Here is a 27,795-nt window from a genome sequence, read left to right on the forward strand (position 1 = left end):
ACAACACTTAGGCGGCTGAGTGTGTATTTGGAAAGTTTACACATATATATATATATATATATATATATATATATATATATATATATATATATATATATATATATATATTTAAATTAAACATTCAAGTACGGTACAAACACCCTGTAAAATGCTACTTTTAAATGCAACAAAGGAAAATAAACATTGAAATGACCTTTTGGAACCTTCTTGGATTTACTGAAGTCAGTCCTAGCGAAGGTTAAAAATAAAAGATTACTCTTATCATTTATACAATCAGGCGTCATGTAGTTACATTAGACTACATAACTGTTTTGTTCATTATGTACTTTATACTACAGTGCAGTTTTTACAGTGACACAGATACAATGTGTAGTGAATGTTTTCTGCTGCATTGGTAAAGCATACTGCAATAAAGTTTCTCTCCTCATTTTATAAATCACTTGCTGTTCGCAAGAACAAACACTGCAAGATGAGAGATCTAAACAAATATTTTACTATGAAATGAAGAGCGAGACATCCCTTATTGCTTAGAAATTGAGGTTAGTATAGAGAGGCAGGAGAAATCAAATGTTGGCTGCAAGCAATTTAAAAAATATTGCAGTTTTTGTATTTTTGTTTTTAAGGGCATGTTCCGATGTTAAAGAAAAAACACTTTTTTTTTATGCGAGTAGAGACATGTCCCTGACCCCCAACGAAAGCTGTAGGTGTCCTAATCAGCCAGTCAGCAACTGATAAGCAAGTTGTGGACAGATGTTTTTTTAATATCGATTTTCACATCTTTAACAAAACTTTTTTTTAAAAATATATTTATACAGCTCTCTTCAATATGAATGATATAATTTTGTGTGGTAAATGTCCCTTTAATCTCTTAGCGTCACTATTGCTCAGTACACAATAGAAAGTGTTCTAATATTATTTTATAAACAACCATTATTTTATTTATTTGGTGTATTACAAATACATATATAAGCTTCTTTTTTACCTTTTTTCTCATCAAGAAGATAGTTTGTAAAAACAACTTATTGTAAACAACCTGGAAAATCTAATAAAAGATCTAAAATAAATTACACCCTTAAAGGGAGCATTAAAGTACCAATAAATATAGTAATGTCCATAAACAACAAATTAATGACAAAGAGACAATGCAATGGCACTTAGTCTGAACTTCAAATGAGAGGTAGATTTTTTTTCTGATAAATTCAGTTATGGCTATTTCCACTCTCCCTGTACCATGTGACAGCCATCAGCCAATCACAAATGCATATAGGTATATTCTGTGAATTCTTGCACATGCTCAGTAGGAGCTGGTGACTAAAAAAACAGAATTTATGTTTACCTGATAAATTACTTTCTCCAACGGTGTGTCCGGTCCACGGCGTCATCCTTACTTGTGGGATATTCTCTTCCCCAACAGGAAATGGCAAAGAGCCCAGCAAAGCTGGTCACATGATCCCTCCTAGGCTCCGCCTACCCCAGTCATTCGACCGACGTTAAGGAGGAATATTTGCATAGGAGAAACCATATGATACCGTGGTGACTGTAGTTAAAGAAAATAAATTATCAGACCTGATTAAAAAACCAGGGCGGGCCGTGGGCCGGACACACCGTTGGAGAAAGTAATTTATCAGGTAAACATAAATTCTGTTTTCTCCAACATAGGTGTGTCCGGTCCACGGCGTCATCCTTACTTGTGGGAACCAATACCAAAGCTTTAGGACACGGATGAAGGGAGGGAGCAAATCAGGTCACCTAAATGGAAGGCACCACGGCTTGCAAAACCTTTCTCCCAAAAATAGCCGCAGAAGAAGCAAAAGTATCAAACTTGTAAAATTTGGTAAAAGTGTGCAGTGAAGACCAAGTCGCTGCCCTACATATCTGATCAACAGAAGCCTCGTTCTTGAAGGCCCATGTGGAAGCCACAGCCCTAGTGGAAGGAGCTGTGATCCTTTCAGGAGGCTGCCGTCCGGCAGTCTCGTAAGCCAATCTGATGATGCTTTTAATCCAAAAAGAGAGAGAGGTAGAAGTTGCTTTTTGACCTCTCCTTTTACCAGAATAAACAACAAACAAGGAAGATGTTTGTCTAAAATCCTTTGTAGCATCTAAATAGAATTTTAGAGCGCGAACAACATCCAAATTGTGCAACAAACGTTCCTTCTTCGAAACTGGTTTCGGACACAGAGAAGGCACGACTATCTCCTGGTTAATGTTTTTGTTAGAAACAACTTTTGGAAGAAAACCAGGTTAGTACGTAAAACCACCTTATCTGCATGGAACACCAGATAAGGAGGAGAACACTGCAGAGCAGATAATTCTGAAACTCTTCTAGCAGAAGAAATTGCAACCAAAAACAAAACTTTCCAAGATAATAACTTAATATCAACGGAATGTAAGGGTTCAAACGGAACCCCCTGAAGAACTGAAAGAACTAAGTTGAGACTCCAAGGAGGAGTCAAAGGTTTGTAAACAGGCTTGATTCTAACCAGAGCCTGAACAAAGGCTTGAACATCTGGCACAGCTGCCAGCTTTTTGTGAAGTAACACAGACAAGGCAGAAATCTGTCCCATCAAGGAACTTGCAGATAATCCTTTTTCCAATCCTTCTCGAAGGAAGGATAGACTCTTAGGAATCTTAACCTTGTCCCAAGGGAATCCTTTAGATTCACACCAACAGATATATTTTTTCCAAATTTTGTGGTAAATTTTTCTAGGTACAGGCTTTCTGGCCTGAACAAGAGTATCAATAACAGAATCTGAGAACCCTCGCTTTGATAAAATCAAGCGTTCAATCTCCAAGCAGTCAGCTGGAGTGGGACCAGATTCGGATGTTCGAACGGACCTTGAACAAGAAGGTCTCGTCTCAAAGGTAGCTTCCATGGTGGAGCCGATGACATATTCACCAGATCTGCATACCAAGTCCTGCGTGGCCACGCAGGAGCTATCAAGATCACCGACGCCCTCTCCTGATTGATCCTGGCTACCAGCCTGGGGATGAGAGGAAACGGCGGGAATACATAGGCTAGTTTGAAGGTCCAAGGTGCTACTAGTGCATCTACTAGAGTCGCCTTGGGATCCCTGGATCTGGACCCGTAGCAAGGAACCTTGAAGTTCTGACGAGAGGCCATCAGATCCATGTCTGGAATGCCCCACAGTTGAGTGATTTGGGCAAAGATTTCCGGATGGAGTTCCCACTCCCCCGGATGCAATGTCTGACGACTCAGAAAATCCGCTTCCCAATTTTCCACTCCTGGGATGTGGATTGCAGACAGGTGGCAGGAGCGAGTCTCCGCCCATTGAATGATTCTGGTCACTTCTTCCATCGCCAGGGAACTCCTTGTTCCCCCCTGATGGTTGATGTACGCAACAGTCGTCATGTTGTCTGATTGAAACCGTATGAACTTGGCCCTCGCTAGCTGAGGCCAAGCCTTGAGAGCATTGAATATCGCTCTCAGTTCCAGAATATTTATCGGTAGAAGAGATTCTTCCCGAGACCAAAGACCCTGAGCTTTCAGGGATCCCCAGACCGCGCCCCAGCCCATCAGACTGGCGTCGGTCGTGACAATGACCCACTCTGGTCTGCGGGAGGTCACCCCTTGTGACAGGTTGTCCAGGGACAGCCACCAACGGAGTGAGTCTCTGGTCCTCTGATTTACTTGTATCTTCGGAGACAAGTCTGTATAGTCCCCATTCCACTGACTGAGCATACACAGTTGTAATGGTCTTAGATGAATGCGCGCAAAAGGAACTATGTCCATTGCCGCTACCATCAAACCTATCACTTCCATGCACTATGGAAGGAAGAGGAACGGAATGAAGTATCCGACAAGAGTTTAGAAGTTTTGTTTTTTCTGGTCTCTGTCAGAAAAATCCTCATTTCTAAGGAGTCTATTATTGTTCCCAAGAAGGGAACTCTTGTCGACTGAGATAGAGAACTCTTTTCCACGTTCACTTTCCATCCGTGAGATCTGAGAAAGGCCAGGACTATGTCCGTGTGAGCCTTTGCTTGAGGAAGGGACGACGCTTGAATCAGAATGTCGTCCAAGTAAGGTACTACAGCAATGCCCCTTGGTCTTAGCACCGCCAGAAGGGACCCTAGTACCTTTGAGAAAATCCTTGGAGCAGTGGCTAATCCGAAAGGAAGCGCCACGAACTGGTAATGCTTGTCCAGGAATGCGAACCTTAGGAACCGATGATGTTCCTTGTGGATAGGAATATGGAGATACGCATCCTTTAAATCCACCGTGGTCAAGAATTGACCTTCCTGGATGGAAGGATTGTTCGAATGGTTTCCATCTTGGACGATGGAACCTTGAGAAACTTGTTTAGGATCTTGAGATCTAAGATTGGTCTGAACGTTCCCTCTTTTTTGGGAACTACGAACAGATTGGAGTAGAACCCCATCCCTCGTTCTCTTAATGGAACAGGATGAATCACTTCCAGAAGATAACCTTGGGAGACTATTTCTAGCGCCCAAGGATCCAGAACATCTCTTGCCCAAGCCTGAGTGAAGAGAGAGAGTCTGCCCCCCACCAAATCCGGTCCCGGATCGGGGCCCCGCATCTCATGCTGTCTTGGGAGCAGTGGCAGGTTTCTTGGCCTGCTTTCCTTTGTTCCAGCCTTGCATAGGTCTCCAGGCTGGATTGGCTTGAGAAGTATTACCCTCCTGCTTAGAGGACGTAGCACTTGGGGCTGGTCCGTTTCTGCGAAAGGGACGAAAATTAGGTTTATTTTTGGCCTTGAAAGACCTATCCTGAGGAAGGGCGTGGCCCTTGCCCCCAGTGATATCAGAGATAATCTCTTTCAAGTCAGGGCCAAACAGTGTTTTCCCCTTGAAAGGAATGTCAAGCAATTTGTTCTTGGAAGACGCATCCGCTGACCAAGATTTTAACCAAAGCGCTCTGCGCGCCACAATAGCAAACCCAGAATTTTTCGCTTTTTCTAGTTCATCGAACCAGAATTTAAAATAACAAACTCTTGATTGAATAATAAAAACTACAGTTAAACACTAAAAAACTCTAAGCCATCTCCGTGGAGATGTTGCCTGTACAACGGCAAAGAGAATGACTGGGGTAGGCGGAGCCTAGGAGGGATCATGTGACCAGCTTTGCTGGGCTCTTTGCCATTTCCTGTTGGGGAAGAGAATATCCCACAAGTAAGGATGACGCCGTGGACCGGACACACCTATGTTGGAGAAAAGTGTAACTTTAAAAAGACTGTGCACATTTTGTTAATAAAAGTAAATTGGAAAGTTGTTTAAAATTGCTGCTATATCTTAATCATGAAAGTTTTATTTTGACTTGAGTGTTCCTTTAAAGTAAAATGTAAACGTAATGATTCAGGTAGAGCACACAATATTACTAAACTAAGCACAGCTTGTATACGTGCACACTAAGGCACCAGGTCCTCCTGAGCATGTGCAAGAGTTGACATATGTTTATGAATGAAAAGAACAAAAACCCTGATTTATTTCTCCTTTACATAACAGGTACGTGGGGCACTGCGCTGTCATGAAATACTCAGCTGTAAGTACAGAATAATGCAGTGACCAGTAACTAGAAGGGAGATAGCCCACAGATATTTGTTTCAGCTGCGTCTCTTCGGAATGTGACCTAACATTTTCTGCCTCTACTATTTTTAGCTCAGCTTTGGGCCTAATGCCATTGTAAGCTGCAAAAGCCCTTAACCTTTAGCATGCAGGGCACTGTGAGCAGAACGGCCTCTGTCAGGGTGAAGCACATAATTAATAGAAGGACAGGGGTGCTGTTATCTAAAAGGGACATACAATTGAAATGCACAAGTGCTAGGAAAAATGCTTCTGGTGAAACCGTTTCAGTGATATGTTCTGTGCACAGTAAAACCTATATACATATTTGTCTGTGCATCCTCGTTCAAACACCGCAGCTCAGAGCTTATTCATTGGGCATAATTAGGCTGACCATATTGCCGCTTTAAAAAGGGACACATATAAAAAATACATATGTCAGGGCTGTTTTCAGGGCTGTTTAAAGAAATGTTTTGTATAAGAACCCTGACATATGTATTTTTCATGTGTTCCTTCTTAAAGCGGCAGTATGGTCAGCCTAGGCATAATGCAAACTGAAGCATTGCCGATGCATTAAATGCTCTCTGCACAGCTATGTACATATGCTATATGCACAGGAACATCTCTCATTTAGTCTTTATATGTGTAATGCAAACACGCTGCAGTTACACTTCCTACAATACACTAAATTCTAGGAAGGAGGGGAGGTTGGAGGTGTGAGGAACTGAAGCTAAGCTGGCTATGCACCACGTGAGTTAAAAAAAAGTATGGACACCTTGGATCTTGACATTAAACAGACATTCATGAGTGTCTAGTTTAGTTTTTTTTTTTTAAAAAGGTTTGGTGTTTCATCAAAGAAAAAATGTGCTCATCAAGCAGGGAAGTGTCATGTCTTTCCAGCTTCCTTCTCTCCTGATTGGAATTCCTTTTAATTCTTTCAGAAATAGCTGGAAGAGATTTGCAAGGAAAATACAAGTGTACAAAGTAAAATAGTCCTTGCAATTGTAGAAGGATAAGCTCAATTACTTTATTTTATACACCAATAGTATGTACTGTCTATCAATTTATGGTCAGCAGGCCAGATTCTCTGCAGAATGCTGACCTGTGCAAGATTTGCTGCAGATTCAACCTTATCAGTTTCATCCCAAAGTGAAAGGTGACCTGTTTTGCTTTTAATGGTGCTGTGCCCTCATGCCTCCTGCATCCACTGTCTGTGTTACTTGCTTCACATTTACTTGGTATACGTGTTAATGGTAAAAGTAAATGACACCTAGATGCCTTGCGACTATAATTTTACTTTAAATCACATTATCATTGTTTCTTACTGCAGAGTGATTGCACACAAAAACCTTATCAGGATCATGATATCAGATGTTTACATTACAGAGCCTTACACATCCTGAGAGCCAGGGAGTAACATCTCAAAAATGTTTACTACGGCTCTTAACTTTTTGGATTATTCAACATCATCTATATACAAATGCCCCTTCGTGTGTACTAAAAAATGAGTCTGGCTTCTCTGTATTCAGTATCAGTTGAATCCTAAATTACAACTAATAATTTGACCCCTGCCATGTAAAAATGTAACCATGGGTGTCCATCCCCAGGCCCAAAGGCAACCATTCAACCCTTCTTTAGTTTTAATTTGCTTTCATTAACCAGAGTGCATAGATTGTATGCATATAAATAGTGTGTGTATATATGGAAGCATGAGTATAAAAGAATATTAATTGTGAGGTGGTGGAAGTCTTGGTGAGTTCCCACATTTTTATCAGTAGGACTTGACCCCTGAAAATAGCTAATGCAAATAAGCAATTGTAAGACAGCTGCACGTTCTTATAAGAGTGTGCATGGACTTGTGCACTCTGAGGCATCTACTGAGCACATGCGTAAGTTCACAGCTAATATAAATAGCTGTCCGTGATTGGCTAAAAGCTATCATATGATACATGGAAGAGTGAAATAAAAGGAAACTTTGAAATTTGTGGATATAACATCTTCTGAGCATTTGAAATTTAAAAGTTATTTCCTTGTATTTGTATTATTAAATTATTGATTATGCAGTTCTACTGAATTGAATAGTCCTTTAGTAAAACTTCGGTTTCTATAATTATTATTGAGGTCTCATTCCAAAAATGTTAGTGTGAAAAGTTAATGGCAAAACTTTTCAACTAAGTGTTTAACCCCACCAAAGCTAAAGTCCTATATTGCAGCTCCTAAACTGAACATAGCAGGTGGAACAATTAGCAGTAGCATATGCATGTAGCGGCCCATTACATGCAAGTTGTGCTTTAGCTATGTGTTTAACCCCCCTGTAAGGGTTAAACATGCATCCCACAAAGGACACTAGGATTAAAATACAAAAAGCTTTAAATACCCCATTAGATTATTTTATTTTAACACTACAAAGTGTATTTAATTGTTGTGATTAACATGCTAAGAAGATTAAAAGGACTTTATTAATGTATGAACATTTTTTATTTTTAGATAATTCAAAGATCATGAAATATAACAGACTGCTAAGGTAATTGTGTGGTGTGTGTTTTTTGGGAAGAATTCAGATTAGGAAACAAATGTTAAACACAATGTATCCTGTTCACAGAATATTTTGTAGACCCTTTTTTAGCAGCGCAACAGGATAGATTATGGCAGATGGTTTCCTTATGCAGTGAATACATCACACAGATGGCGACTCACATACTCACCGGAATTGGTGTTCTGGGGTTGGGAAACAGGGGGTTGTGGGAATATCTGAGGTCCGGACGTTGGTGGGTACTGTGAACTGGATTGATAGGGATACCCAGGATAACCACTAGAGACAAAATACAGCACGTGAAAAGAAAAAGGAAAGGAAAAATCTCCTACATTTTCTATCATACTCTCCTCTAGTCCTGGAAGAGTAAGAAATTGCTACAAACATGTTTGCAATCTGGCTTTTTGCCATTTTTAAAAGGGACATGAAACCCAAAAATGTTTTCTTCATGATTCAGATAGAAAAAAAAAAAAAAAAAAATCCAATTTACTTCTATTATCAAATTTTCTTCATTCTCGTTATTCTTTGTTGAAGAGATATCTAGATAGCTAGCGTGCACAGACTGAAGGGAAATAGCACTGCCATCTAGTGCTCTTGTTAATGTATAATATTGTTGCAAAACTGCTGCCATATAGTACTGCAGACACGTGCACGCTCCTGAATTTACCTTCCTGCTTTTCAACAAAGAATTACAAGAAAACAAAGCAAGTTTGATAATAGAAGTAAATTTGGAAGGTGTTTAAAATTGTATGCTCTATCTAAAAATGAAATAATTTTTTGGGGATTTTGTGTCCCTTTAAGATGGTAAAAACATAATTTATGCTTACCTGATAAATTTATTTCTCTTGTAGTGTGTTCAGTCCACGGGTCATTACTTATGGGATATATTCTCCTTCCCAACAGGAAGTTGCAAGAGGATCACCCAAGCAGAGCTGCTATATAGCTCCTCCCCTCACATGTCATATTCAGTCATTCGACCGAAACAAGACAAGAAAGGAGAAACTATAGGGTGCAGTGGTGACTGGACTATTAATTAAAATTTAGACCTGCCTTAAAATGACAGGGCGGGCCATGGACTGAATACACTACAAGAGAAAAAATTTTATCAGGTAAGCATAAATTATGTTTTCTCTTGTTAAGTGTATTCAGTCCACGGGTCATCATTACTTATGGGATACCAATACCAAAGCTAAAGTACACGGATGATGGGAGGGACAAGGCAGGAACTTAAACGGAAGGAACCACTGCCTGTAGAACCTCTCCCCCAAAAACAGCCTCCGAAGAAGCAAGTGTGTCAAATTTGTAAAATTTTGAAAAGGTGTGAAGCGAAGACCAAGTCGCCGCCTTGCAAATCTGTTCAACAGAGGCCTCATTCTTAAAGGCCCAGGTGGAAGCCACAGCTCTAGTGGAATGAGCTGTAATTCTTTCAGGGGGCTGCTGTCCAGCAGTCTCATAGGCTAAACGTATTACGCTACGAAGCCAAAAGGAGAGAGAGGTTGCCAAAGCTTTTTGACCTCTCCTCTGTCCAGAGTAAACGACAAACAGGGAAGAAGTGACGAAAATCTTTAGTTGCCTGCAAATAGAATTTCAGGACACGGACTACGTCCAGATTATGCAAAAGTCGTTCCTTCTTTGAAGAAGGATTAGGACATAATGAAGGAACATATTCCTGTTAGAAACTACCTTAGGTAAAAACCCATATAAGTTAATACACATATAAATCAAGTTTGACTATCAATGAGTTCTAATTAATTTTATCTAAAATAAAATAAAATGACAGTAATTCCTTAATGACAAATACTTATTTAAAACCTCTGTATATACAAAATATTTATTGGTACATGATATGTATAACCTAAAAAAGTTAAAAACAATTAATCTTGAACAAACAATTTATCTATTATTAAGGATACTTAGTTAGATAGTTTCAGTTAAGTATATACACACCGGGTAGCGTCACTCTAGCCGTTTGGTTTTGAGATTTACAACTGACTGGGAAAACCTAACGGCTAGAGTGACGCTACCCGGTGTGTATATACTTAACTGAAACTATCTAACAGCACTCAAAAGATATACACATTGATACTAATATTGAGAACTAAGTATCCTTATAATTCCCAAAAGGATAATTTCACACTGTGAGCTAATCAGGACATTTATAAGAGTTTTCTTACTGCCTATAAAGGATCAGAGTTTGGAAACTGAACCACTCGATTTTATCATACAATATATTATTTTTAAAGTTGTGGCCACAACTGTTTCTATTAGATAAATTGTTTGTTCAAGATTAATTGTTTTTAACTTTTTTAGGTTATACATATCATGTACCAATAAATATTTTGTATGTACAGAGGTTTTAAATAAGTATTTGTCATTTGGGAATTACTGTAATTTTATTTTATTTTAGATAAAATGAATTAGAACTCATTGATAGTCAAACTTGATTTATATGTGTATTAACTTATATGTGCTTTTATTTAACCTTCAGCCCTGAGGTTAACTTGGGGCGCTACTCTATAAATGCTCTTTTCCAATTTTAGTGATTTGAACGTTTGAGGGGATAACGTTTTATTTGAGTAAGTAAGGAAGGTAGTATATTAGTGAGATCTAGAGGAACGCAGTGTATTAAATTAGGTAAAAACCCAGGTTTAGTACGTAGAACTACCTTGTCTGAATGGAAAATCAGGTAAGGAGAATCACAATGTAAGGCAGATAACTCCGAGACTCTTCGAGCCGAGGAAATAGCCATCAAAAACAGAACCTTCCAAGATAAAAGTTTAATATCAATGGAATGAAGGGGTTCAAACGGAACTCCTTGAAGAACTTTAAGAACCAAGTTTAAGCTCCACGGAGGAGCAACAGTTTTAAACACAGGCTTAATCCTAGCCAAAGCCTGACAAAAAACCTGGACGTCTGGAACTTCTGCCAGACGCTTGTGCAAAAGAATAGACAGAGCAGAAATCTGTCCCTTTAACGAACTAGCTGATAAGCCCTTTTCCAAACCCTCTTTGAGAAAGGACAATATCCTAGGAATCCTAACCTTACTCGATGAGTAACTCTTGGATTCGCACCAATACAGGTATTTACGCCATATCTTATGGTAGATTTTCCTGGTAACAGGCTTTCGTGCCTGTATTAAGGTATCAATAACTGACTCGGAGAAGTCACGCTTTGATAGGATCAAGCGTTCAATCTCCATGCAGTCTCAGAGAAATCAGATTTGGATGATTGAAAGGACCTTGTATTAGAAGGTCTTGCCTCAGAGGTAGAGTCCATGGTGGACAGGACGACATGTCCACTAGGTCTGCATACCAGGTCCTGCGTGGCCATGCAGGCGCTATCAGAATCACCGATGCTCTCTCCTGTTTGATCTTGGCAATCAGTCGAGGGAGCAGAGGAAACAGTGGAAACACATAAGCCAGGTTAAAGAATCAAGGCTTCGCGTCGCTCCCGGGTCCCTGGACCTGGATCCGTAACGAGGAAGCTTGGCGTTCTGGCGAGACGCCATGAGATCCAGTTCTGGTTTGCCCCAATGATGGACCAGTTGAGCAAACACCTCCGGATGGAGTTCCCACTCCCCCGGATGAAAAGTCTGACGACTTAGAAAATCCGCCTCCCAGTTCTCCACGCCTGGGATGTGGATTGCTGACAAGTGGCAAGAGTGAGACTCTGCCCAGCGAATTATCTTTGAGACTTCTAACATCGCTAGGGAACTCCTGGTTCCCCCTTGATGGTTGATGTAAGCCACAGTCGTGATGTTGTCCGACTGAAATCTGATGAATCTCAGTGTTGCTAACTGAGACCAAGCTAGAAGAGCATTGAATATTGCTCTTAACTCCAGAATATTTATTGGGAGGAGTTTCTCCTCCTGAGTCCACGATCCCTGAGCCTTCAGGGAGTTCCAGACTGCGCCCCAGCCTAGAAGACTGGCATCTGTTGTTACAATCGTCCAACATGGCCTGCGAAAGGTCATACCCTTGGAAAGATGGATCCGAGATAACCACCAGAGAAGAGAATCTCTGGTCTCTTGATCCAGATTTAGTAGGGGGGACAAATCTGAGTAATCCCCATTCCACTGGCCTAGCATGCACAATTGCAGCGGTCTGAGATGCAGGCGCGCAAATGGCACTATGTCCATTGCCGCTACCATTAAGCCGATTACTTCCATGCACTGAGCTACTGACGGGCGTGGAATGGAATGAAGGACACGGCAAGCATTTAGAAGTTTTGATAACCTGGCCTCCGTCAGGTAAAATTTAATTTCTACAGAATCTATCAGAGTCCCTAGGAAGGAGACTCTTGTGAGAGGTGATAGAGAACTCTTTTCCACGTTCACCTTTCACCCATGCGACCTCAGAAATGCCAGAACTATCTCTGTATGAGACTTGGCAATTTGAAAGCTTGACGCCTGTATCAGGATGTCGTCTAGATACGGAGCCACCGCTATGCCTCGCGGTCTTAGAACCGCCAGAAGTGAGCCCAGAACCTTTGTAAAGATTCTCGGGGCCGTAGCCAACCCAAAGGGGAGAGCTACAAATTGGTAATGCCTGTCTACAAAGGCAAATCTTAGGAACCGATGATGATCTTTGTGAATCGGTATGTGAAGGTAGGCATCCTTTAAGTCCACAGTGGTCATGTACTGACCCTCTTGGATCATGGGTAGGATGGTCCGAATAGTTTCCATTTTGAATGATGGAACTCTTAGGAATTTGTTTAAGATCTTTAGGTCCAAAATTGGTCTGAAGGTACCCTCTTTCTTGGGAACCACAAACAGATTTGAATAAAATCCCTGTCCTTGTTCCGTCCGCGGAACTGGGTGGATCACCCCCATTACTAGGAGGTCTTGTACGCAGCGTAGGAATGCCTCCATTTTAATCTGGTTTTCTGATAACCTTGAAAGATGAAATCTCCCTTGAGGAGGAAAAGCCTTGAAGTCCAGAAGATATCCCTGAGATATGATCTCCAACGCCCAGGGATCCTGGACATCTCTTGCCCACGCCTGGGCGAAGAGAGAAAGTCTGCCCCCCACTAGATCCGTTTCCGGATAGGGGGCCAACCCTTCATGCTGTCTTACAGGCAGTAGCAGGTTTTCTGGCCTGCTTGCTCTTGTTCCAGGACTGGTTAGTTTTCCAGGCCTGTCTGTAACGAGCAACGGTTCCTTCCTGTTTTGGGGCGGAGGAAGTTGACGTTGCTCCTGCCTTGAAGTTTCGAAAGGCACGAAAATTAGACTGTTTGGCCTTTGATTTGGCCTTGTCCTGAGGCAGAGTATGACCCTTACCTCCAGTAATGTCAGCGATAATTTCTTTCAAGCCGGGCCCGAACAAGGTTTGCCCCTTGAAAGGAATATTAAGCAATTTAGATGTCACGTCAGCTGACCAGGATTTAAGCCATAACACTCTGCGCGCCTGTATGGCAAATCCGGAGTTCTTAGCCATTAGTTTAGTTAAGTGTACAATGGCATCAGAAACAAATGCATTAGCTAGCTTAAGTTGTTTAAGCTTGTCCATAATTTCATCCAATGGAGCTGAGTGAATGGCCTCTTCCAGAGACTCAAACCAGAATGCCGCAGCAGCAGTGACAGGCGCAATGCATGCAAGGGGCTGTAAGATAAAACCTTGTTGAACAAACATTTTCTTAAGGTAACCTTCCAATTTTTTATCCATTGGATCCGAAAAAGCACAACTATCCTCCACCAGGATAGTGGTACGCTTAGCTAAAGTAGAAATTGCTCCCTCCACCTTAGGGACCATCTGCCATAAGTCCCGTGTAGTGGCGTCTATTGGGAACATTTTTCTAAATATAGGAGGAGGGGAAAAAGGCACACCAGGTCTATCCCATTCCTTGCTAATAATTTCTGTAAGCCTTTTAGGTATAGGAAAAACATCAGTACACACCGGTACTGCATAGTATCTATCCAGCCTACATAACTTCTCTGGAACAGCAACTGTGTTACAGTCATTCAGAGCCGCTAAAACCTCCCCTAGCAATACACGGAGGTTCTCAAGCTTAAATTTAAAATTAGAAATTTCTGAATCCGGTTTCCCTGGATCAGATCCGTCACCTACAGAGTGAAGCTCTCCGTCCTCATGTTCTGCAAACTGTGACGCAGTATCGGACATGGCTCTTGTAGCACCAGCGCGCTCTATTCTTACCCCAGAGCAATCGCGCTTGCCTCTGAAATCTGGCAATTTAGAGAATACTTCTGTCAGGGTATTATTCATAATAGTAGCCATGACTTGTAAAGTGATTTGTATGGACGCCCCTGATGCGCTAGGCGCCACAATTTCACGCACCTCCTGAGCGGGAGGCGAAGGTACTGACACATGAGGAGAGTTAGTCGGCATAACTTCCCCCTCGTTGTCTGGTGATAATTCTTTTATAGATAAAGACTGACCTTTATTATTTAAAGTGAAATCAATACATTTAGTACACATATTTCTATGAGGCTCCACACTGGCCTTTAAACATAGTGAACAATATGATTCATCTGTGTCAGACATGTTTAAACAGACTAGCAATAAAACTAGCAGACTTGGAAAACACTGTAAATAATTTTACAAGCAATAAAGAAAAACGTTACTGTGCCTTTAAGAAGCACCAAAAACTGTCACCGTTGAAATAACAATGAACCAAATCAGTTATAGCAACAAAATTTTCACAGTAAATGTATTAAGTTAGCAGAGCATTGCACCCACTTGCAAATGGATGAATAACCCCTTAATACCCAAAACGGTTTCTTTATAAGCAGTAAAGAAAAAAAACGTTTTTTAATACAGTCCAAACACCACTGTCACAGGTCTGCTGTGACTGATTACCTCCCTCAAAATGACTTTTGAAGTCCCTTAAGCTCTCTGGAGACAACCTGGTTCATGCAGGAAGAAGCAGGAAGATTAAGCCTAAATTTTTACTGCGTCAAAAAAGCGCTAAAATAGGCCCCTCCTACTCAATATTACAACATAGGGAGTTTCAGTTAACTGTTTCTATGCAGAAAACCCGGTCAGCCATGTGGAAAAAATTTTTGCCCCAATAAGTTTTATCACCAAAGTACCTCACAAAAGATTAAACATGCCAGTAAAATCGTTTTAAACCTCCATTTGTTAAGGAGTATAAATTTCAATTGAGAAGCCTGATACCAGTTTTCCTACTGCATTTAAGGCTTATAATATCACTTCAGTATTAATAGCATTTTCTCAGTCAAGTTCCATTCCTTAGAAAATTAATTTACTGTATATATTTAAATCAGCCTGTTAACAGTCGCTTTCACTGTAATAAAGGCTTTACTTACATTACATTGGTATCAGCAGTATTTTCTTAGTCAATTCCATTCCTTAGAAAAATAATTTACTGCACATACCTCATTTGCAGGATTCCCCGCACGCTATTCCCTTTCTGAAAGTTACCCCACTCCTCAGAATGTGCGAGAACAGCCAGTGGATCTTAGTTACTTCTGCTAAGATCATAGAAAACGCAGGCAGATTCTTCTTCCAAACACTGCCTGAGAGCAAACAGCACACTCCGGTGCCATTTAAAATAACAAACTTTTGATTGAAGAATAAACTAAGTATAAAAAACACCACAGACCTCTCACAACCTCCTATACTAGTTGAGTTGCAAGAGAATGACTGAATATGACGTGAGGGGAGGAGCTATATAGCAGCTCTGCTTGGGTGATCCTCTTGCAACTTCCTGTTGGGAAGGGAATATATTCCCATAAGTAACGATGACCCGTGGACTGAAAACACTTAACAAGAGAAAGTAGAATAACTAAAAATATATACAATAGTTATGTATTACACACAGATACATTTTATTTTGCATAATCCTATATTAAAGAGACCAGCACTGCATAAATACAATCCAACCGTATTCACAAATGAATAGCGTGTTCCCCAGGCTTCCCCCAGCAGGCCTGAGAATGCACAAAAATAATAGGGATCAGCCAATCAGGATGTGAAGCTTTATTAGCCCATGTGAGTAATGTTTGTAAAAAAAGGAGGTAGGAGCCCTGAAACGTTGCTCACATAAGCCAAGATAAATTGTACACCCCGACTGGAATGCTGGTCCCTAGATTATTTTGCATGCTAGTAGAATATTACTAATAAATACATGTCTGTATACTGTACAACTACACTATTTTACTTATTTATTTCTATAGCTCCGCAAAATTCCGTAGTGCTGGTTAGAAGTTTATTACCAATTTTCTTGAAACAAATATTCTTCTTTCATACACAATTAAAAGATTCATTTTTACATACATGTTAAAATTGGTCTACGGACGAAGTCTCTTTAAAATCATTATAAATGTCAAATAATACCGGGCAGTATTTTTTATGAAAGTTATGGCAAACTCTCCACCTTTTAAAATCAGATCCAGAATGTTTGTGATATTTTAGATGGAGTTAAATTCATCAGTTGTAATGAAGTTTCGCTATAACTTACTTTTTAATAAAGATGCCAACTTCAAAAGTCAATTTTTCTGTGAGGTAATTTTTTGAATTGTTGTCCAGTCAGCGATCTCCCCACATGGCACTTTTGTTGTAGCTAGAGCACTGATTGGAGAACAATTCCTACCTTTAGCTCACAGAAAAACAAAATTTATGCTTACCTGATAAATTTCTTTCTTTCTCTTGTGGTGTATCCAGTCCACGGGTTCATCCATTACTTGTGGGATATTCTCCTTCCCAACAGGAAGTTGCAAGAGGACACCCACAGCCGAGCTGTCTATATAGCTCCTCCCCTAACTGCCACCTCCAGTCATTCGACCGAAGACAAGTAAGAAAAAGGAGAAACTATAGGGTGCAGTGGTGACTGTAGTTTAAAAAATAAAAACACCTGCCTTAAAGTGACAGGGCGGGCCATGGACTGGAAACACCACAAGAGAAAGAAATTTATCAGGTAAGCATAAATTTTGTTTTCTCTTGTAAGGTGTATCCAGTCCACGGGTTCATCAATTACTTGTGGGATACCAATACCAAAGCTTTAGGACACGGATGAAGGGAGGGACAAGGCAGGTACTTAAACAGAAGGCACCACTGCCTGTAAGACCTTTCTCCCAAAAATAGCCTCCGAGGAAGCAAAAGTATCAAATTTGTAGAATTTAGAAAAAGTATGAAGCGAAGACCAAGTCGCTGCCTTACAAATCTGTTCAACAGAGGCCTCATGTTTAAAAGCCCATGTGGAAGCTACCGCTCTAGTAGAATGAGCAGTAATTCTTTCAGGAGGCTGCTGGCCAGCAGTCTCATAAGCTAAACGGATTATGCTTCTTGCAAATAAAACTTTAAAGCACGGACCACGTCAAGATTGTGTAACAGACCTTCCTTCTTTGAAGAAGGATTAGGACACAGTGACGGAACAACAATTTCCTGATTGATATTCCTATTAGATACTACCTTAGGAAGAAACCCAGGTTTGGTACGCAAAACTACCTTATCTGCATGGAAGATCAGATAAGGAGAATCACACTGCAAGGCAGATAACTCTGAAACTCTTCGAGCCGAAGAGATAGCTACTAAAAACAGAACTTTCCAAAATAAAAGCTTGATATCTATGGAATGCAAGGGTTCAAACGGAACCCCTTGAAGAACTTTAAAGGACCAGTCAACACATTAGATTTGCATAATCAACAAATGCAAGATAACAAGACAATGCAATAGCACTTAGTTTGAACTTCAAATGAGTAGTAGATTTTTTATAACACATTTCAAAGTTATGTATATTTCCACTCCCCTTGTACCATGTGATGGCAATCAGCCAATCACAAATGCATATACATATAGTCTGTGAATTCTTGCACATGCTCAGTAGGATCTGGTGACTCAAAAATTGTAAATATAAAAGACTGTGCACATTTTTTTTAATGGAAGTAAAATTTTATTTAACCTGAGTGTCCCTTTAAGAACTAAATTTAAACTCCATGGCGGAGCAACAGGTTTAAACAAAGGCCTGATTCTAACCAAAGCCTGACAAAAAGCCTGAACGTCTGGAACATCAGCCAGGCACTTGTGCAAAAGAAAAGACAGAGCAGAAATCTGTCCCTTTAAGGAACTAGCCGATAATCCCTTTTCCAATCCTTCTTGGAGAAAAACATAATTTACGTAAGAACTTACCTGATAAATTCATTTCTTTCATATTAGCAAGAGTCCATGAGCTAGTGACGTATGGGATATACATTCCTACCAGGAGGGGCAAAGTTTCCCAAACCTTAAAATGCCTATAAATACACCCCTCACCACACCCACAATTCAGTTTAACGAATAGCCAAGAAGTGGGGTGATAAGAAAAAAGTGCGAAAGCATATAAAATAAGGAATTGGAATAATTGTGCTTTATACAAAAAAATCATAACCACCACAAAAAAGGGCGGGCCTCATGGACTCTTGCTAATATGAAAGAAATGAATTTATCAGGTAAGTTCTTACATAAAACAGAATTTATGTTTACCTGATAAATTTCTTTCTCCAACGGTGTGTCCGGTCCACGGCGTCATCCTTACTTGTGGGATATTCTCTTCCCCAACAGGAAATGGCAAAGAGCCCAGCAAAGCTGGTCACATGATCCCTCCTAGGCTCCGCCTACCCCAGTCATTCGACCGACGTTAAGGAGGAATAATAGCATAGGAGAAACCATATGGTACCGTGGTGACTGTAGTTAAAGAAAATAAATTATCAGACCTGATTAAAAAACCAGGGCGGGCCGTGGACCGGACACACCGTTGGAGAAAGAAATTTATCAGGTAAACATAAATTCTGTTTTCTCCAACATAGGTGTGTCCGGTCCACGGCGTCATCCTTACTTGTGGGAACCAATACCAAAGCTTTAGGACACGGATGAAGGGAGGGAGCAAATCAGGTCACCTAAATGGAAGGCACCACGGCTTGCAAAACCTTTCTCCCAAAAATAGCCTCAGAAGAAGCAAAAGTATCAAACTTGTAAAATTTGGTAAAAGTGTGCAGTGAAGACCAAGTCGCTGCCCTACATATCTGATCAACAGAAGCCTCGTTCTTGAAGGCCCATGTGGAAGCCACAGCCCTAGTGGAATGAGCTGTGATTCTTTCGGGAGGCTGCCGTCCGGCAGTCTCGTAAGCCAATCTGATGATGCTTTTAATCCAAAAAGAGAGAGAGGTAGAAGTTGCTTTTTGACCTCTCCTTTTACCTGAATAAACAACAAACAAGGAAGATGTTTGTCTAAAATCCTTTGTAGCATCTAAATAGAATTTTAGAGCGCGAACAACATCCAAATTGTGCAACAAGCGTTCCTTCTTTGAAACTGGTTTCGGACACAGAGAAGGTACGATAATCTCCTGGTTAATGTTTTTGTTAGAAACAACTTTTGGAAGAAAACCAGGTTTAGCACGTAAAACCACCTTATCTGCATGGAACACCAGATAAGGAGGAGAACACTGCAGAGCAGATAATTCTGAAACTCTTCTAGCAGAAGAAATTGCAACTAAAAACAAAACTTTCCAAGATAATAACTTAATATCAACGGAATGTAAGGGTTCAAACGGAACCCCCTGAAGAACTGAAAGAACTAAATTGAGACTCCAAGGAGGAGTCAAAGGTTTGTAAACAGGCTTGATTCTAACCAGAGCCTGAACAAAGGCTTGAACATCTGGCACAGCTGCCAGTTTTTTGTGAAGTAACACCGACAAGGCAGAAATCTGTCCCTTCAGGGAACTTGCCGATAATCCCTTTTCCAATCCTTCTTGAAGGAAGGATAGAATCCTAGGAATCTTAACCTTGTCCCAAGGGAATCCTTTAGATTCACACCAACAGATATATTTTTTCCAAATTTTGTGGTAAATCTTTCTAGTTACAGGCTTTCTGGCCTGAACAAGAGTATCGATAACAGAATCTGAGAAACCTCGCTTCGATAAAATCAAGCGTTCAATCTCCAAGCAGTCAGCTGGAGTGAAACCAGATTCGGATGTTCGAACGGACCCTGAACTAGAAGGTCTCGTCTCAAAGGTAGCTTCCAAGGTGGAGCCGATGACATATTCACCAGATCTGCATACCAAGTCCTGCGTGGCCACGCAGGAGCTATCAAGATCACCGACGCCCTCTCCTGATTGATCCTGGCTACCAGCCTGGGGATGAGAGGAAACGGCGGGAACACATAAGCTAGTTTGAAGGTCCAAGGTGCTACTAGTGCATCCACTAGAGCCGCCTTGGGATCCCTGGATCTGGACCCGTAGCAAGGAACTTTGAAGTTCTGACGAGAGGCCATCAGATCCATGTCTGGAATGCCCCATAGTTGAGTGACTTGGGCAAAGATTTCCGGATGGAGTTCCCACTCCCCCGGATGCAATGTCTGACGACTCAGAAAATCCGCTTCCCAATTTTCCACTCCCGGGATGTGGATAGCAGACAGGTGGCAGGAGTGAGACTCCGCCCATAGAATAATCTTGGTCACTTCTTCCATCGCTAGGGAACTCCTTGTTCCCCCCTGATGGTTGATGTACGCAACAGTCGTCATGTTGTCTGATTGAAACCGAATGAACTTGGTCCTCGCTAGCTGAGGCCAAGCCTTGAGAGCATTGAATATCGCTCTCAGTTCCAGAATATTTATCGGTAGAAGAGATTCTTCCCGAGACCAAAGACCCTGAGCTTTCAGGGATCCCCAGACCGCGCCCCAGCCCATCAGACTGGCGTCGGTCGTGACAATGACCCACTCTGGTCTGCGGAATGTCATCCCTCGTGACAGGTTGTCCAGGGACAGCCACCAACGGAGTGAGTCTCTGGTCCTCTGATTTACTTGTATCTTTGGAGACAAGTCTGTATAGTCCCCATTCCACTGACTGAGCATGCACAGTTGTAATGGTCTTAGATGAATGCGCGCAAAAGGAACTATGTCCATTGCCGCTACCATCAACCCGATCACTTCCATGCACTGAGCTACGGAAGGAAGAGGAACGGAATGAAGTATCCGACAAGAGTCCAGAAGCTTTGTCTTTCTGGCCTCTGTTAGAAAAATCCTCATTTCTGAGGAGTCTATAATTGTTCCCAAGAAGGGAACCCTTGTTGACGGGGATAGAGAACTCTTTTCCACGTTCACTTTCCAGCCGTGAGATCTGAGAAAGGCCAGGACGATGTCCGTGTGAGCCTTTGCTCGAGGGAGGGACGACACTTGAATCAGAATGTCGTCCAGGTAAGGTACTACTGCAATGCCCCTTGGTCTTAGCACCGCTAGAAGGGACCCTAGTACCTTTGTGAAAATCCTTGGAGCAGTGGCTAATCCGAAAGGAAGCGCCACAAACTGGTAATGTTTGTCTAGGAATGCAAACCTTAGGAACCGATGATGTTCCTTGTGGATAGGAATATGTAGATACGCATCCTTTAAATCCACCGTGGTCATGAATTGACCTTCCTGGATGGAAGGAAGGATAGTTCGAATGGTTTCCATCTTGAACGATGGGACCTTGACTTTATTACTGCAATTGCGAAAAAACATGAAGGAATTGTTCAAAATTCACCAAATTTTCACCACAGTGTCATAAAGCCTTAAAAATATTGCACACCAAATTTGGAAGCTTTAACCCTTAAAATAACGGAACCGGAGCCGTTTTAAGCTTTAACCCCTTTACAGTCCCAGGTATCTGCTTTGCTGAGACCCAACCAAACCCAAAGGGGAATACGATACCAAATGACGCCTTCAGAAGTCTTTTCTAAGTATCAGAGCTCCTCTCACATGCGACTGCATGCCATGCCTCTCAAAAACAAGTGCGCCACACCGGCGCGAAAATGAGACTCTGCTTATGCTTTGGGAAAGCCCCTAAGAAATAAGGTGTCTAATACAGTGCCTGCCGATATTATTATATCAAAATACCCAAATAAAATGATTGAATAATGAAAAACTACAGTTAAACACTAAAAAACTCTAAGCCATCTCCGTGGAGATGTTGCCTGTACAACGGCAAAGAGAATGACTGGGGTAGGCGGAGCCTAGGAGGGATCATGTGACCAGCTTTGCTGGGCTCTTTGCCATTTCCTGTTGGGGAAGAGAATATCCCACAAGTAAGGATGACGCCGTGGACCGGACACACCTATGTTGGAGAAATTATGTTTTCTTTCATGTAATTAGCAAGAGTCCATGAGCTAGTGACGTATGGGATAATGACTACCCAAGATGTGGATCTTTCCACACAAGAGTCACTAGAGAGGGAGGGATAAAATAAAGACAGCCAATTCCTGCTGAAAATAATCCACACCCAAAATAAAGTTTAATGAAAAACATAAGCAGAAGATTCAAACTGAAACCACTGCCAAAAGTACTTTTCTACCAAAAACTGCTTCAGAAGAAGAAAACACATCAAAATGGTAGAATTTAGAAAAAGTATGCAAAGAGGACCAAGTTGCTGCTTTGCAAATCTGATCAATCGAAGCTTCATTCCTAAACGCCCAGGAAGTATAAACTGACCTAGTAGAATGAACTGTAATCCTTAGAGGCGGAGTTTTACCCGACTCGACATAAGCATGATGAAATAAAGATTTCAACCAAGATGCCAAAGAAATGGCAGAAGCTTTCTGGCCTTTTCTAGAACCGGAAAAGATGACAAATAATACAAAGCTCTAACAGCATCCAAAGAATGCAATGATTTCTCCTAGAATTCATAGGATTAGGACATAATGAAGGAACCACAATTTCTCTACTAAGGCTGTTAGAATTCACAACCTTAGGTAAAAAAATTCAAAAGAAGTTCGCAGCACCGCCTCATCCTGATGAAAAATCGGAAAAGGAGACTCACAAGAAAGAGCAGATAATTCAGAGACTCTTCTGGCAGAAGAGATGGCCAAAAGAAACAAAACTTTCCAAGAAAGTAATATAACGACCAAAGAATGCATGGGTTCAAAAGGAGGAGCTTGAAAAGCCCCCAGAACCAAATTCAAACTCCAAGGAGGAGAAATTGACTTAATGACAGGTTTTATACGAACCAAAGCTTGTACAAAACAATGAAATATCAGGAAGATTAGCAATCCTTCTGTGAAAAAAGAACAGAAAGAGCAGAGATTTGTCCTTTCAAGGAACTTGCGGACAAACCTTTATCTAAACCATCCTGAAGAAACTGAAAAATTCTCGGTATTCAAAAAGAATGCCAAGAAAAAATGATGAGAAAGACACTAAGAAATATAAGTCTTCCAGACTCTATAATATATCTCACTAGATACAGATTTACGAGCCTGTCACATAGTATTAAACACAGAGTCAGAGAAACCTTCTTTGACCAAGAATCAAGCGTTCAAACTCTATACCTTAAAATTTAAGGATTTGAGATCCTGATGGAAAAAAAGGACCTTGCGACAGAAAGTCTGGTCTTAACGGAAGAGTCCACAGCTGGCAAGAGGCCATCCGGACAAGATCCGCATACCAAAACCTGTGAGGCCATGCTGGAGCTACCAGCAGGACAAACGAGCATTCCTTAGAATCTTGGAGAATACTCTTGGAAGAAGAACTAGAGGCGGAAAGATATAGGCAGGATGATACTTCCAAGGAAGTGATAATGCATCCACTGCCCCCGCCCGAGGATCCCAGGATCTGGACAGATACCAGGGAAGTTTCTTGTTTAGATGAGAAGCCATCAGATCTATTTCTGGGAGTTCCCACATTTGAACAATCTGAAGAAATACCTCTGGGTGAAGAGACCATTCGCCCGGATGCAACGTTTGGCGACTGAGATAATCCGCTTCCCAATTGTCTATACCTGGGATATGAACCGCAGAGATTAGACAGGAGCTGGATTTCGCCCAAACCAAAATTCGAGATACTTCTTTCATAGCCAGAGGACTGTGAGTCCCTCCTTGATGATTGATGTATGCCACAGCTGTGACATTGTCTATCTGAAAACAAATGAACAACTCTCTCTTCAGAAGAGGCCAAGACTGAAGAGCTCTGAAAATTGCACGGAGTTCAAAAATATTGATCGGTAATCTCACCTCCTGAGATTCCCAAACCCCTTGTGCCGTCAGAGACCCCCACACAGCTCCCCAACCTGTAAGACTTGCATCTGTTGAGATTATAGTCCAGGTCGGAAGAACAAAGAAGCCCCCTGAACTAAACAATGGTGAACTGTCCACCATGTCAGAGAGTGTCGTATAATCGGTTTAAAGATATTAATTGAGATATCTTTGTGTAATCCCTGCACCACTGGTTCAGCATACAGAGCTGAAGAGGTCGCATGTGAAAACGAGCAAAGGAGATCGCATCCGATGCGGCAGTCCTAAGACCTAAAATTTCCCATGCATAAGGCTACCAAAGGGAATGATTGTGACTGAAGGTTTTGACAAGCTGATATCAATGTTAAACTTCTCTTATCTGACAAGGACAGAGTCATAGACACTGAATCTATCTGGAAACCTAAAAAGGTTACCCTTGTCTGAGGAAACAATGAACTGATTGGTAAATTGATCCTCCAACCATGATCTTGAAGAAACAACACAAGTCGATTCGTATGAGATTCTGCGAAAATGTGAAGACTGAGCAAGTACCAAGATATCGTCCAAAAAAGGAAATACCAAAACCCTGTTCTCTGATTACAGACAGAAGGGCACCGAGAACCTTTGAAAAAAATTCTTGGAGCTGACGCTAGGCCAAACGGTAGAGCCACAAAACTGGTAATGCTTGTCTAAAAAGAGAATCTCAGAAACTAAAAGTGATCTGGATGAATCGGAATATGCAGATATGCATCCTGTAAATCTATTGTAGACATATAATGCCCTTGCTAAACAAAAGGCAGGATAGTCCTACAGTTACCATCTTGAATGTTGGTATCCTTACATAACGATTCAATATAGATAGATCCGGAACTGGCCTGAAGGAATTGACCTTCTTTGGTACAATGAAGAGATAGAATAAAACACCAGCCCCTGTTCCAGAACTGGAACTGGCATAATTACTCCAGCCAACTCTAGATCTGAAACACATTTCAGAAATGCTGAGCCTTTGCTGTGTTTACTGGGACACGGGAAAGAAAAAAATCTCTTTGCAGGAGGCCTTAACTTGAAGCCAATTCTGTACCTTAAAAGAAAACGTAAACTGCCCCATACCAGCTGAGCTGGAATGAGGGCCGCACCTTCATGGGTATTTAGGAGCTGGCTACAGGTTTCTATAAGGCTTGGATATATTCCAAACTGGAAATGGTTTCCAAACTGATACCGCTCCTGAGGATGAAGGATCAGGCTTTTGTTCCTTGTTGACCTAAATTTACCTTAGATTTTTTTATCCTTTGGTAAAAAAGTTCCCTTCCCTCCAGTAACAGTTGAGATAATAGAATCCAACTGAAAATCGAATAAATTTATTACCCTGGAAAGAAAGGGAAAGCAAAGTTGACTTAGAAGACATATCAGTATTCCAAGTTTTAAGCCATAAAGCTTTTCTAGCTAAAATAGCTAGAGACATATACCTGACATCAACTCTAATGATATCAAAAGATGGTATCACAAATAAAATTATTAGCATGTTATAGAATAATAATAATGCTATAAAATTATGATCTGTTACTTGTTGCGCTAAAGCTTCTAACCAAAAAGTTGAAGCTGCAGCAACATCCGCTAAAAATATAGCAGGTCTAAGAAGATTACCTGAACATAAGTAAGCTTTACTTAGAAAGGATTCAATCTTCCTATCTAAAGGATCCTTAAATGAAGTACTATCTGCCATAGGAATAGTAGTACGTTTAGCAGGAGTAGAGACAGCCCCATTTAACCTTAGAGATTTTGTCCCAAAACTCTAATCTGTCAGATGGCACAGGATATAATTGCTTAAACGTTTAGAAGGAGTAAATGAATTACCCAAATTATTCCATTCCCTGGAAATTACTTCAGAAATAGCATCAGGGAGAGAAAACACTTCTGGAATAACTACAGGAGATTTAAAAACCTTATTTAAACGTTTAGATTTAGTATCAAGAGGACCAGAATCCTCTATTTCTAATGCAATTAATACTTCTTTAAGTAAAGAACGAATAAATTCAATCTTGAACAAATACAAAGATTTATCAGCATCAACCTCTGAGACAGAAACCTCTGAACCAGAAGAACCATTATCAGTATCAGAATGATGATGTTCATTTAAAAATTCATCTGAAAAAAGAGAAGTTTTAAAAGACTTTTATGTATACTAGAAGGAGAAATAACAGACATAGCCTTCTTAATGGATTTAAAAAATAAAATCTCTTATGTTATCAGGAACACTCTGAAAATTAGATGTTGACGGAACAGCAACAGGTAATGTAACAGTACTAAAGGAAATTTTATCTGCATTAATAAGTTTGTCATGACATGCAATACAAACAACAGCTGGAGAAACAGATACCAAAAGTTTATAGCAGATACACTTAGCTTGGTAGCTCCAGCACTGGGCAGCGATTTTCCTGAAGTATCTTCTGACTCAGTTGCAACGTGGAACATCTTGCAATATGTAAAAGAAAAAACAACATATAAAGCAAAATTGATCAAATTCCTTAAATGACAGTTTCAGGAATGGGAAAAAAATGCCAGTGAACAAGCTTCTAGCAACCAGAAGCAATAAATAATGAGACTTAAATAATGTGGAGACAAAAATGACGCCCATATTTTTTAGCGCCAAAAAAGACGCCCACATTATTTGGCGCCTAAATGCTTTTGGCGCCAAAAATGACGCCACATCCGGAACGCCGACATTTTTGACGCAAAAAAAACGTCAAAAAATGACGCAACTTCCGGCGACACGTATGATGCCGGAAACAGAAAAAAAAAATTTGCGCCAAAAAAGTCCGCGCCAAGAATGACGCAATAAAATGAAGCATATTCTGCCCCCGCGAGCCTAACAGCCCACAGGGAAAAAGTCAAATTTTTTAAGGTAAGAAAAAATGATTGAAACAAATGCATTTATCCCAAGTATGAAACTGACTGTCTGAAAATAAGGAATGTTGAACATCCTGAGTCAAGGCAAATAAATGTTTGAATACATATATTTAGAACTTTATAAAAAAGTGCCTAACCATAGCTTAGAGTGTCACAGAAAATAAGCTTACTTACTTACCCCAGGACACTCATCTACATGTTGTAGAAAGCCAAACCAGTACTGAAACGAAAATCAGCAGAGGTAATGGTATATATATATGAGTATATCGTCGATCTGAAAAGGGAGGTAAGAGATGAATCTCTACGACCGATAACAGAGAACCTATGAAATAGACCCCGTAGAAGGAGATCATTGCATTCAAATAGGCAATACTCTCCTCACATCCCTCTGACATTCACTGCACGCTGAGAGGAAAACCGGGCTCCAACCTGCTGCGGAGCGCATATCAACGTAGAATCTAGCACAAACTTACTTCACCACCTCCATAGGAGGCAAAGTTTGTAAAACTGAATTGTGGGTGTGGTGAGGGGTGTATTTATAGGCATTTTAAGGTTTGGGAAACTTTGCCCCTCCTGGTAGGAATGTATATCCCATACGTCACTAGCTCATGGACTCTTGCTAATTACATGAAAGAAAGATAGTATCCTAGGAATCCTGACCTTACTCCACGAGTAACCCTTGGAGTCACACCAATGAAGATATTTACACCATATCTTATGATAGATTTTCCTAGTGACAGGCTTTCGAGCCTGAATCAAGGTATCAATGACCGACTCGGAGAAACCACGTTTTGATAAAATCAAGCGTTCAATCTCCTAGTAGTCAGACGCAGAGAAATTAGATTTGGATGTTTGAATGGACCTTGGAGTAGAAGGTCCTGCCTCAGC

General features: G+C 40.8%; 1 protein-coding gene across 1 annotated transcript in view; it reads right to left on the bottom strand.

Moving 5' to 3' along the window:
* Positions 1-27,795, bottom strand: part of TSG101 (tumor susceptibility 101) — a 179,253-nt gene that overhangs the window by 54,287 nt on the left and 97,171 nt on the right. The window contains exon 7 of the mRNA XM_053689347.1: positions 8,244-8,350. Coding sequence (XP_053545322.1) covers positions 8,244-8,350 — 107 coding nt within the window. The remainder of the gene's footprint in view (positions 1-8,243; positions 8,351-27,795) is intronic.

This window comes from Bombina bombina, chromosome 7, assembly GCF_027579735.1.
Source record: "Bombina bombina isolate aBomBom1 chromosome 7, aBomBom1.pri, whole genome shotgun sequence".
Classification (NCBI taxonomy): domain Eukaryota; kingdom Metazoa; phylum Chordata; class Amphibia; order Anura; family Bombinatoridae; genus Bombina; species Bombina bombina.